The 12,260-nt window shown below is 38.9% G+C and overlaps 1 protein-coding gene across 1 annotated transcript in view; it reads right to left on the bottom strand.

Moving 5' to 3' along the window:
- Window positions 1-3,314: 3,314 nt before the first annotated feature.
- MTM1 (myotubularin 1) overlaps window positions 3,315-12,260 on the bottom strand; it is a 536,532-nt gene continuing 527,586 nt past the window's right edge. The window contains exon 15 of the mRNA XM_053699155.1: window positions 3,315-4,839. Coding sequence (XP_053555130.1) covers window positions 4,672-4,839 — 168 coding nt within the window. The 3' untranslated portion in view covers window positions 3,315-4,671. The remainder of the gene's footprint in view (window positions 4,840-12,260) is intronic.

Here is a 12,260-nt window from a genome sequence, read left to right as displayed (position 1 = left end):
TAATTCAATCGATTTAGCCCAAAAAAATGTCTACAGTCTAAATAAGCCCTTGTGAAGCCCTTATTTACAATCGTAATAAACATGGCTTACCGGATCCCATAGGGAAAATGACAGCTTCCAGCATTACATCGTCTTGTTAGAATGTGTCATACCTCAAGCAGCAAAGACTGCAAAACTGTTCCCCCAACTGAAGTTAATGCTCTCAACAGTCCTGTGTGGAACAGCCATGGATTTTAGTTACGGTTGCTAAAATCATTTTCCTCATACAAACAGAATTCTTCATCTCTTTTCTGTTTCTGAGTAAATAGTACGTACCAGCACTATTTGAAAATAACAAACTCTTGATTGAATAATGAAAAACTACAGTTTAAACACTAAAAAACTCTAAGCCATCTCGTGGAGATGTTGCCTGTACAACGGCAAAGAGAATGACTGGGGTAGGCGGAGCCTAGGAGGGATCATGTGACCAGCTTTGCTGGGCTCTTTGCCATTTCCTGTTGGGGAAGAGAATATCCCACAAGTAAGGATGACGCCGTGGACCGGACACACCTATGTTGGAGAAAACACACCATTTACTCTCACCACCCTATTTGAGTTGTATTAATAATGTGGCATATTGTTGTTGTCATATTATCAACACTGGTGGATATCACTTTATTTCTAGTGCAGTGTGAGGGTTAATGCTCTAGAAACACTAATATAAGATTGGTAAATGGTTATCACTTACATTGAGACATAAGTCACTCATAATATATCACACTAAATTAGGTAATAATTATCACTTTTATTTTATTCTAGTAGAGATAGGCAATATATCCGCATAGGAAAATTACACGACTTTTTCACATCACATATTACACTACACTAATATGATAAGACCACAGGTATTATAGTATGGGCATTATATTTGTGCCATCACACATATGCACATATTTTCACACGAGTCACAGAAAAAAAAAATTGCTCAATTCGATATATCACAGAGTTTAGACTCATAAGTGCACTATTAATGCGCTATATTTGAATATAATCATATTCGGATTATGGGCAAACATATCCATAACTTTAATTTAAGAGGGTTAGTTATATATTATATTTTATGTAGGTATACTTAATATTTTTAACACTTGCCGCTTAGAGTTGGAGTATAAAGGTAAAACAGCTGGATTAGTTTGGATAGAGTGCACATTCTATATCTCATTGATCACTACTGACGACTTTATAGATAAGTCACTAAGGGGTTAATTTTAAATTCACCATCAATGCCTTGCTAGCTATTAGCCGATACAAACCATATGAATACATCAAGAGAGGAAACATACAAAAAGCCCTTATCCTTGGTAGTCAGAGTGGGCGGCAGTAGGAGCGAACACCCCCCGGTCTGATAGGTTCTCCTCGTTAGTTACTCGCCTTCTATACCGACGAAAGTATACATGGACCAATCAAATTGCAGTGCAAACTAAAACACGGAAGTATATTACGCTTGACATACATTTCATCCAGAGAACTCACAATTCAGAATGGTTATCAATAAAACACATTTCTCATCGTTTCGCTAAAAGGAAATGAACCAACTATGCCCATAAAGGTAGGATCTGGGTATATAAGCCTGCCAGAAACCTGTTAAAAAAATGAGGACCCATCTAACAAAAGTAAATAAGAATGATTAGTTCCATACAACTTTTGTTTGTTGGAATTAAGCTGTTTGTCCAATTTGGGATAAGTTTTTCAGACGTCTAATACGAGACTGACATTTTTTGGAAGAGAGATTGGCTGATTTGGGATATATGTTTTAGAATTGTAAATTTTTGTGAGACAATAAATTTTATTACATTACTTGGTTGCTCGTATTAAACATTTATGATAGTGCGGTTGACCATATCAAACATATATGTAGCATAAGCTATAACGATCATCCATTGTTTTAAATAATTTAAAATGTAATAATGTGTTTTTTGAAAAAATGAAATGAATTTAAACTGACATATAACTTTTGATGGAAGAAGTAGATTTAGAACAAGCAGGTGTTTTACATCAATTAGAAAACACCCCCCCCCCTGAAGGGAGGAAAGTGTTCATTTGTGTTAGGGAAAAGGCATTTAAAGTAGGGATAGTGGTAAGGTGAACAATATGCCTGAGGAAACGTGTTGCATGTTTAGGGGGATACTAGAATACCCCTATTCCATTCTTTTGTATTTTTGCTTTTAAATTTGTTTTTAATAAATACTATATTTTTTATGAAAAACAATTTCGAGTGGATATACCTTACCTACCTATTCACCTGCATCCATTGTTACCATATGGGAGCTGAATCATTCTAATACCTTTGCATTTGAACATTGCTTATTGGGAGATCTTTCCTTGGGGTGAGCTTACACACCTATCCCTAAATCTGCCAGCCTGCTTCTACTAGCACATGGGTGTGCTTGGTTAACATGCGAGTACCCATTTGGCATTTTACAAAGTAGATACAACTGTACTCTGAGTGACCTGCACATATAGTGCTTGTTTTGTCTATGCTTTATCCCTTCACTGCAGCATATGGGAAATCCTAGTTGTGGGTGAGCTGTTACACCTATAAAATCTACACCTACCAGCACATTGGTGTGCTCCATGAATATGTGAGTACCCACTTGGCTCTTATTACATTGTGTTTTCACACACACTTGATGATATTACACATGAGGCGCCCCTCTGTTCTTTCTCAATATTTATAGTTAACCAGGACCTGTCGGTGAGGAGGAGGCAGCCAGCATTTCCTTTTTTGGATTTAAGGAGAACTGATTTTCACATCCCTAAAGTGAAATTTTACTTTTTTCTACTCTGGGACAATTTTGTGTATTTTCAATTCTGTATGTATACATTACCATTGTAGTATTGTTATTAACACAATAGACTTGATTTGCTGTTAATTTTACATCATAAGCATATTTATTCTTTCATTAGCGCCCCCTTGTTGACTAAATCATCTCAGCTTTTTATGTATATATTTATTGTTTTTTGTGAATAATTCCTATTAATATATGCCACATGGTCAATTGTGAGTATATAGTCAAGTTATAGAGATTACTGTATTATTTTGCAGTGATTTGATCAAATATTTTATATAAATATTGGCTACATTTAGTTCCTCTCCAGCTCTGGAAAAAGCCGACAAGTTTGTGACCATTTATTGTTCTCAGTGCCTTGCTCTTGGTAATAGTCTTCACATTGCTAGAACTCGCTGCACAGTTTTGTGTGCTTACCCATAAACAATTCCTGAAATACCAAAGGCACATTCTTAAATGTATACATTGAAAACAACTAAACATATGTGGTTTGTAAAATGTTTCAATAGAATTTATGATCTGTCATGGTCCATTCTTTCAAAATAAATTCCACATAACATCACATTTTAAATGTCAACCATGAAGAAGTACAAGAAAATAAACTGGGAGTTACTGAATTCTAGATATAAAATGTGTCTCATTCTAACAGGTATTGCTACAGCATTAGTACACAAACCCTTGTTATGTAATGATGATTTTAACAGAACTAAAACATCTTTCATATATATATATATATCCAGAAGGTAGAAAGAGCACTCACCAGGTCCTCATCTAATCACCCTTTTATTAGTGAAAGTTTTTGGAGCCATTTTTATGTTTAAAGAAGTGGATAATACCCCAAAAACGATCACTAATAAAAGGGTGATTAGATGAAGACCTGACAAGTGCTCTTTTATCTGTAATCAAGAGTGTATGTATATATATATATATATATATATATACTGGATTATTTCAAGTGAATAATTTACTTAAACACACACACACATACACGCACACACACACACATATATATATATATGTCTGTGTGTTATGGTATCCCTTAGCCAAAATTATTATATATATATATATATATATATATTATTACATGCTCCGACAAATTAGACCATGTAATTTTTGCAATACAATGTCCCTTTAATGTTCTGTGTAGTATAACTATTTACAGTTGCATATAGTTTTTTTTGTTGTTGGGAATTTCAACATACATTCTAGAACTACAAATAGGTTTGACTTTATGTAGAAATAGAAAACAGTGCTTAAAAAGTAATGGTTGTAATATATATGTAGTGTATATATATATATATATATATATATATATATATATATAAAAAAATACATACACACACATATATATATATATACATACACACATACTCGCATAAAAAAATGCAATTTACTTGTGGTGTGTGACCAGCACAGGATATATGTGGCCAGTTTGTGATGAAAGCACTTCAGACTTTTACTCTTCTATAAACAAACATGTACAAGATGGAACAGATAGTAGAAGAACAAAACAAAGGAAAGACACTTGGAAAGAAAAAAAATCCCATAGTTCTTAGGTAAAGGTCTCAGAAACAAAATGCCTCTATTCCAGTTCTTTTACTCAAAAGTCCAATGTCAAATGGTTAAAACCCATTCATAAATTTCTTTTAACGTATTGCATGAGGAAAGCTGCACAGTAGTGCAAAATACAAAAAAGGAAGTTGCTAATCTGATTACATGATCTAAAAAGGCACATTTCTATTCAACCAAGATTATTCTGATTTTAAAGAAATAAGGCATCATTCAAAAATGGCCTTTGTAAAACTTGCACACTATTCAACTTTGTAGAGAAGTATTATCTTGCTCAAAATGGTGTTTGTAATTGGGACATCATCTGTGATGGTGAAGAGGGTGATGTCGCCGAGCTGTTAATCTTGGGTGAGTTTGTGATTTGAAGTTCTTCAAGTCTTCGAACATAATCATCTCGCAGGGCCAGCAACTCAACATAACGTTGTTCCACAGGATTTGGTTGCTAGAGGCAGAAAAAAAGTAAATCAAGAGAACCAACATTTAGCCACAAATTCAAATAAAAGACTGCTTGCATTATCATAAATAGAATTCGATTTATTAATTTAGCAATTTTATAATTGCAAAAACAAAGACAGACAAAAGGCTAAAAAGACAGAAAAGATGGTGCCTCTCTAAGCAAAGAAACCTGCAACAACTTCTTAAAGTGATGGTTAATCCAAGCCTTTAACCAACGCTAGGATTTACCATCACTATAAATTAACAGGAGTTTCATTCATCAACCGTGTAAAAAAGGGTGCTAAACTCACCCTTTGTGCCGTTGCACAGCGCTAAATTCAGTGGCTCCGGCCGCCCACGGCAACAAGGTGCCACTTTCACCTCTGAACCAATAGCAGTGCGTGCATACAGAAACCTGTCAGTTGACACGCACCGCTATTGGTTCAGAGGTGCAAACATCACCTCATTGAAGGAGATCGTTGTGCCGTGGGCGCCCAGAGCCGCTGAATTTAGCACTGTGCAACGGCACAGAAAGGGTGAGTTTAGCACCCATATTTACACGGTTGAATTATGCAACTCCCCTTGATTTTATTGATGGTAAATCCTAGCGTTTGTTAAACGCTTGGATTTACCATCACTTTAAATCAGGGGCCCTTTTATATACATGCACTGTATATAATAAATATATAAATTACAGTAAAGACTATAACAAAATTTGTGACATTATTCGTAAATGTTTGCCAATTTTAAAAAGTGATGCCAAGTTAAGCAAAATAGTTCAACACGGCTGTAATTTTTCAGCACGTAAAGCAAAGACCTTAGGAAGCTTATTAGCTCCCTCAATGCTACCGTCACAAACTAACCAATCTTGGTTAAAGAGAAGAATAGGTTCCATGAAATGTCAAGGAAATATTTGTAAAACCTGCAAACACATCCAACAGGGTCCCAAATTTGTATCAAGTTCAACAAATAGGGAGTTTGACATACGCTTCAGCATTTCATGTAACACCAAATTTGTCATTTATTTACTTACATGCCAAGGATGTAAAAAACAGTACGTGGGGCGCACTAAACGTGCTCTGCGTGACAGGTTCTTACAACATCTCAGAGATATTGGCAACCCGGATTGTAATACACCAATAGCTAAGCACTTTAGAGAGGAACATAATTCCAATGATACCCTCTTGACAGTACAAGGCATTGACCATGTCCCTAGACACAGGAGAGGGGGCGACAGAGAGAGACTTTTGGACCAAAGGGAAGTGTTTTGGATTTTCCATCTCAAAACAAAGCACCCCTTTGGTCTAAATTCCATAATGGATGTTGATTTATTTTACTGATAGATTAATGATTGGTTTTTTCATTTTCTCTCCTTTTTAATAAAAAAGAAAATGAATTAAAGTAAAGAATATCTTTAAGTAAAAAATATCTTTAAGTGGAGATTTAGTTCTACATCCATTTAGGATCAAATCAGAGTAATAAAAAAGTTTTTTCATATATATCTAGCCATCTGACAGTTTTAAATAAACACACTTAAAATTTATGTTTGCTTTAAAATGAAAATGTTTAATGTAAGAAACAAAAAAAACCCCAAAAAATTAATGATAATTTACCTTTAACCATGACTATCTAGGCAGTCATGGGTTAATTCAACAGATGCATGTAATTGATAATTAACTTTACCTTTAAATTAAGGCTTTTCCCAGCACTAGTTATGCCAGTGAACAAGGGCTGACATTAGGCCCGAAACATGTTTGGCTGCTGTTGCTCTATGTCAGTTACAGGACTGTAGCTGATTTTCCCTTTTGTTTTTTCTTTCATGTTTTTACATGCAACTGATTTTTTAACATTTTTTGTACCAAATAAAGCTGTATTTTTCAACTTTTAACAATTTGACATATACTCTTTTCTTTTTCATATGGTCTGGAGATGCGGATTAGCAGAGTGTTTGTATATATATATATATATATATATATATATACACACACACACATGCACTGTATATAATATTTAAATATATATATATGTATATATATATATATATATACATGCACTTTATATAATAAATATATATATGCACTGTATATACAGTATATACAAAACGACTCTCCATATCTTGAAGAAATAGATTTATCAGGTAAGCATGTTTTCTTCTAAAGATATGGTGAGTCCACGGGTTCATCTTAATTACTGTTGGGAACCAATACCCAAGCTACAGGACACATATGAATAGGGAGGGATAAGAACCAGCAAGTCTAAACGGAAGGCACCACCGCTTGAAGAACCTTTCTCCCAAAAACTGCCTCAGCCGAGGCAAAAATATAAAATCTGTAAAATTTGGAAAAAGTATGTAAAGAGGAACAAGTTGCAGCCTTGCAAATTTGCTCCATAGAAGCTTCATTTTTGAAAGCCCAAGAAGAGGCTACGGCCCTTGTGGAATGAGCCTTAATTCTCTCTGGAGGCTGCTTCCCAGCAAACTCATATGCCATACGAATCACACTTCGCAACCAAAAAGCAAGAGTAGAAGCAGAAGCTTTCTGACTTCTATTCTTCCCAGAAAAACAAACAAAGAGAGCAGAAGACTTGCGAAAGTCTTTAGTCGCCTCCAAATAGAACTTAAGAGCACGGACCACGTCCAAATTATGTAACAGACATTCCTTATCCGAAGATGGCATCAGACACAGTGAAGGAACAACAATCTCCTGATTAATGTTCTTAGTAAAAACAACTTTGGGAAGGAATCCCAACTTAGTGCGAAGAACAGCCTTATCGGCATGAAAAATAAGATAAGGAGAATCAAACTGCAAGGCGGAAAGTTCGGACACCCTCCGCGCAGAAGAAATTGCCAACAGAAACAAAACCTTCCAAGATAGTAACTTAATATCAACAGAATGCATTGGCTCAAATGGACTCCGCTGCAAAACCTTAAGAACAAGATTAAGGTTCCAAGGTGGAGCAACAGCTTTAAACACATGCCTGATTCTGACCAAAGCCTGACAAAAAGATTGAACATCTGGCACGTCTGCCAAACGCTTATGCAATAGCACAGATAAGGTGCTAACAGACAACCCTTTCTCCAGACCCTCCTGGAGAAAAGACACAATTCTTGTAATCCTAACCCTACTCCAAGAGTAGCCCTTGGATTCACACCAATAAAGATATTTCCTTCATATCTTATGGTAAATCCTCCTAGTAACAGGCTTACGAGCCTGAATCATAGACTCAATTACTGACTCGGAGAGAGATTTGGGTGGAGAAAGGGCCCCTGAAGAAGAAGGTCCTTACTCAGAGGTAACCTCCATGGATGTAGAGACGACATCTCCACTAGGTTCGCATACCAAATCTTTCAAGGCCAAGCCGGGGCAATTAGGATCACTGATGCCCTTTCCTGTCTTGTGAGAGCGATCACCTGAGGAAGAAGAGCAAACGGGGTAAACAGATAGGCAATACTAAAGATCCGAGGGACTGCCAACGCATCTATTAGGCAGGCCTAAGGATCCCTCAATCTGGAACCGTACCTCGGAAGCTGGGCATTTTGTTGAGACACCATCAGATCCAACTCCGGAATCCCCCATTTGGAGATCAACCTGAAGAACACCCTCCCTCATAGCTAGAGAACTCAGAGTTCCCCCCTGGTGGTTGATGTAAGCCACTGAAGTTATGTCGTCCGATTGAAATCTGATGAACTGGCTCAAGGCCAACTGAGGCCAAGCCAACAGCGCGTTGTAAATTGCTCTTAACTCTAAGACCCTGCGCCTTTAGGGAACTCCAGACTGCTCCCCAGCCTACTAGGCTGGCGTCTGTGGTCACTATCACTCATGAAGGCCTCCGAAAGCAGGTGCCCTAAGACAGGTGTTCCAGAGAGAGCCACCACAGAAGAAAATACTTCCTCTTCTGATCTAGAGTTAACTTTGGGGATCAATCCACATAATCTCTGTTCCACTGACTGAGCATGCACAACTGTAGGGCTCTCAGATGAAATCGAGCAAATGTAACGATGTCCATGGCGGCCACCATCAGACCAATTACTTCCATACATTGGGCGACTGAAGGGCGGTCTCCTGCAGGGATCGACAAGACGAAAGGAGCTTTGTTGTTCTGGTCTCTGTCAGAAAGATCTACATCAGAACCGGATCTATGATAGTGCCTAGGAAAACTACCCTTGTCGCCGGAACCAGAGAACTCTTTTCCAAATTCACTTTCCACCCGTGTTGGTCTAGAACGGCAAACCTCAGGAACTTGCGATGATCCCTGTGAATGGGAAGTATGCATCCTTTAGATCTATGGTGGTCAAGAACTGGCCTTCTTGGATCAATAGGAGAATCGTACGAATGGTTTCCATCTTGAAGGATGGGACCCTGAGGAATTTGTTGAGACATTTTAAGTCTAGAATTGGACGTAAAGCCCCCCTCCTTTTTGGGAACCACAAAGAGGTTTGAGTAAAACCCCAGACCCTGTTCCTGCTTTGGAACAGGGACAATCGCTCTCAGGGACAAAGATCTTGGAAGCACTTCAAAAATGCCTCTCTCTTTATCCGGTCTGCAGATAATCTGGAAAGGTAAAACCTGCTCCTGGGAGGACAACTTTTGAACTCCAACCTGTAGCCCTGAGAAATGTTCACAGCCCAAGGATCTGGAACGTGTCTTATCCACACCTGAGTGAACTGAGACAGTCTGCCCCCTACCTGATCCAAGCCTGGATTGGGGGCGACCCCTTCATGCAGACTTACAGTCGGCCGTGGGCTTCTTGGCCTGCTTCCCCTTACTCCAAGACTCATTTGGTTTCCAGGATAGCTTGTTATTGTCCTGTTTGGACGAGGATGGCTTTCCTCTAAAATTCAGAAAGGAACGAAAATTACTCTAACGTCCCTTTGGATTGTTCCTCTTATCCTGAGGCACAAAGGACCCCTTTCCACCTGTAATGTCGGAAATGATTTCCGCCAAACCCGGGCCATATAAGGTCTTCCCCTTGTAAGGAAGTGCCATCAGCTTTACCTTAGACAAAACATTGGCTGGCCAAGACTTCAACCATAAGGCCCTTCTGGCTAAATCTGCAAAACTGGAAGCCTTAGCTCCCAGTCTAAGGACCTGAAGGACAGCGTCTGCAATATAGGAATTGGCTAACTTGAGAGCTCTGATCCTATCCTGAATCTCGTCTAAAAGGTGTCTCTTCCTGGAGGGAGTCCGACAAGGCCTCAAAAAATATGAAGCTGCACTAGTCACTGTGGCAATACATACTACTGGCTGCCATTGGAGACCAAGATGTACATAAATCTTTTTCAGATAAGCCTCCATCTTTTTAGCGATAGGTATAGTAGTTCTCTTGGCCAGGGTAGAAATGGCTCCTTTACCTTGGGTACCGAAGACCAAGACTCCTTGATCAATGACTCTACCAGAAACATTTTTCTAAACACCGGTGATGGTATAAAAACCACTCCTGGACTATGATTTCCTTAGCCCTATCTGGTACTGGGAAAACTTCCGAAGAGGAAGGAGGTAAAAAAAACTATTAAGCTTACTAGACTTCTTAGGCGTAACTACCGCCTGCGTCTCCGAATCATCCAAGGTAGCCAGGACCACCTTTAACAGTAATCGAAGGTGTTCAAGCTTAAATCTGAAGGAAGATTATTCACCATCAGAAGAAAGCATTATACTGTCCAAATCTGAGATTTCACCCTCCGAATGAGAGTCCTCCTCATCCTCAGATCTTAGAGCAACCTGAGGCTCAGTGCCAGGGACAGATACCTTATTATCTGAATTCTTAGGCTTCCTCTTGTGCTTCCCTGTAAATCTGGGAAACTTGGCTAAAGCTGCAGATACCGCTGAGGATATCTATGCTGCAATCTCTGCCTTTAAAAATGCTTCACTGGGAGTTAATGAGGAACCGCAGGACACAGTGTTAGATGCCATAGAGGTTTGGGACGAAATAGAGGATGGCCCTGGTAAGACCTGGACAGCATCCTCCTGAGAGACATTAGGCTCCACATTAAAAAAAAATCTTTACCCTGTAATGTTTGTTTAATACAGGAGGAACAGAATTGCATGGGTGCTGCAATTTGTGCATCTAAACACAATAAACAAGGATTGAATTGAGCGGACTCTTGCTCCATTTCAGACATGTCTGATTATTATCCCCACGTGCCATTACCGTATGCGGTTATAGCCAAGGATTAAAAGAAAATTTTTTTGAACAACGTTATGTGCCTAAAGGGGAGAAATAAACACTGCTAACGGTTATTAACAAAGCAGTTTGTGACGGCAAAAGAGCATTGACTCTGCGACTAAACCTCCCTCCACAACACCTCAGTATACTGAGGCGCCCTTACCACCACTGTGCAGCGGGATCCTCCGGCTCCTCCTTGTATGCGCTACCTCACGAACCACAGCCACATATACTGAAGCCACCTCCGTAGATAACAGAGCAGAGAGGAAGGCCGGATTGCATAAACGAGCGTAAAGGAGGTGTGAAAACCTCCCGCGGAACAACGGGGAAGGAGGGGGCATGGTCAGACCCACACGTTGCCATAATGCAAGTAACATAAAACGCATACTTCAGAAAAAGTACCTAAAACACAGCACCCACCTAAAATGAGCCCTTAGTTAGGTTAGAAATACCCATTACAGTCTCTCAATAAAGCACTGTGCCTGCAGTCATGTCTTAGCAAAGCCCTTACACCAGGGTGAACTAATACAGTTCCCATAAACATAGCAAGGTAGAGAAATTTTCAAGTGCCCCTTCTCCCACCAGAACTTATCTGCTCAGCTGTCCGACATGAAGACAGTCCCTAGGTGTGAGAGGACACACCTTCCTCACAGAGACCTGGCCAGAATGCAGATAACAACGTAGCCAACTTTGGTATCTGAGATCAGGGCAGCAAATGTGGGGAAATGCAGCAAGTACCTCACTGCTTTAAAGCCACCACAGCTCGACTGCAAAGACCAACGTGGACGGTATAGCTCTGTAAACTTGCTTGAAGTAATCCATCTTCTCAGAAAAATTATTTTAATTACATACTAAACTTCACCTCCTCCATGCACGAGAGGCAAAGAGAATGACTGGGTTTTATGGGTAGGGAAGTGATACTTAACAGTTTTACTGTGGTGCTCTTTGTCTCCTCCTGCTGGCGAGGAGTGATATTCCCAACAGTAATTAAGATGAACCCGTGAACTCACCATATCTTTAGAAGAAATAAGTGTCTATGTATGTGTGTAAATATTTATGTGTATGTATGTATGTGTGTGTGTGTATGTATGTGTGTGTGTGTAAATATGTATGTGTGTATGTAAATAAGTATGTATGTGTGTGTATGTATGTATGTGTATGCATGTATGTGTGTGTATGCATGTATGTATGTGTAAATATCTGTGTGTGTATGTATGTATGTATGTGTGTGTATGCATGTATGTATTTGTAAATATCTGTGTGTGT

The sequence above is a fragment of the Bombina bombina genome, chromosome 1, assembly GCF_027579735.1.
Source record: "Bombina bombina isolate aBomBom1 chromosome 1, aBomBom1.pri, whole genome shotgun sequence".
NCBI classification, from domain to species: Eukaryota; Metazoa; Chordata; class Amphibia; order Anura; family Bombinatoridae; genus Bombina; species Bombina bombina.
The sequence above is the reverse complement of the archived record's forward strand: the minus strand, read 5'-3'. Positions and strand labels throughout refer to the sequence as shown.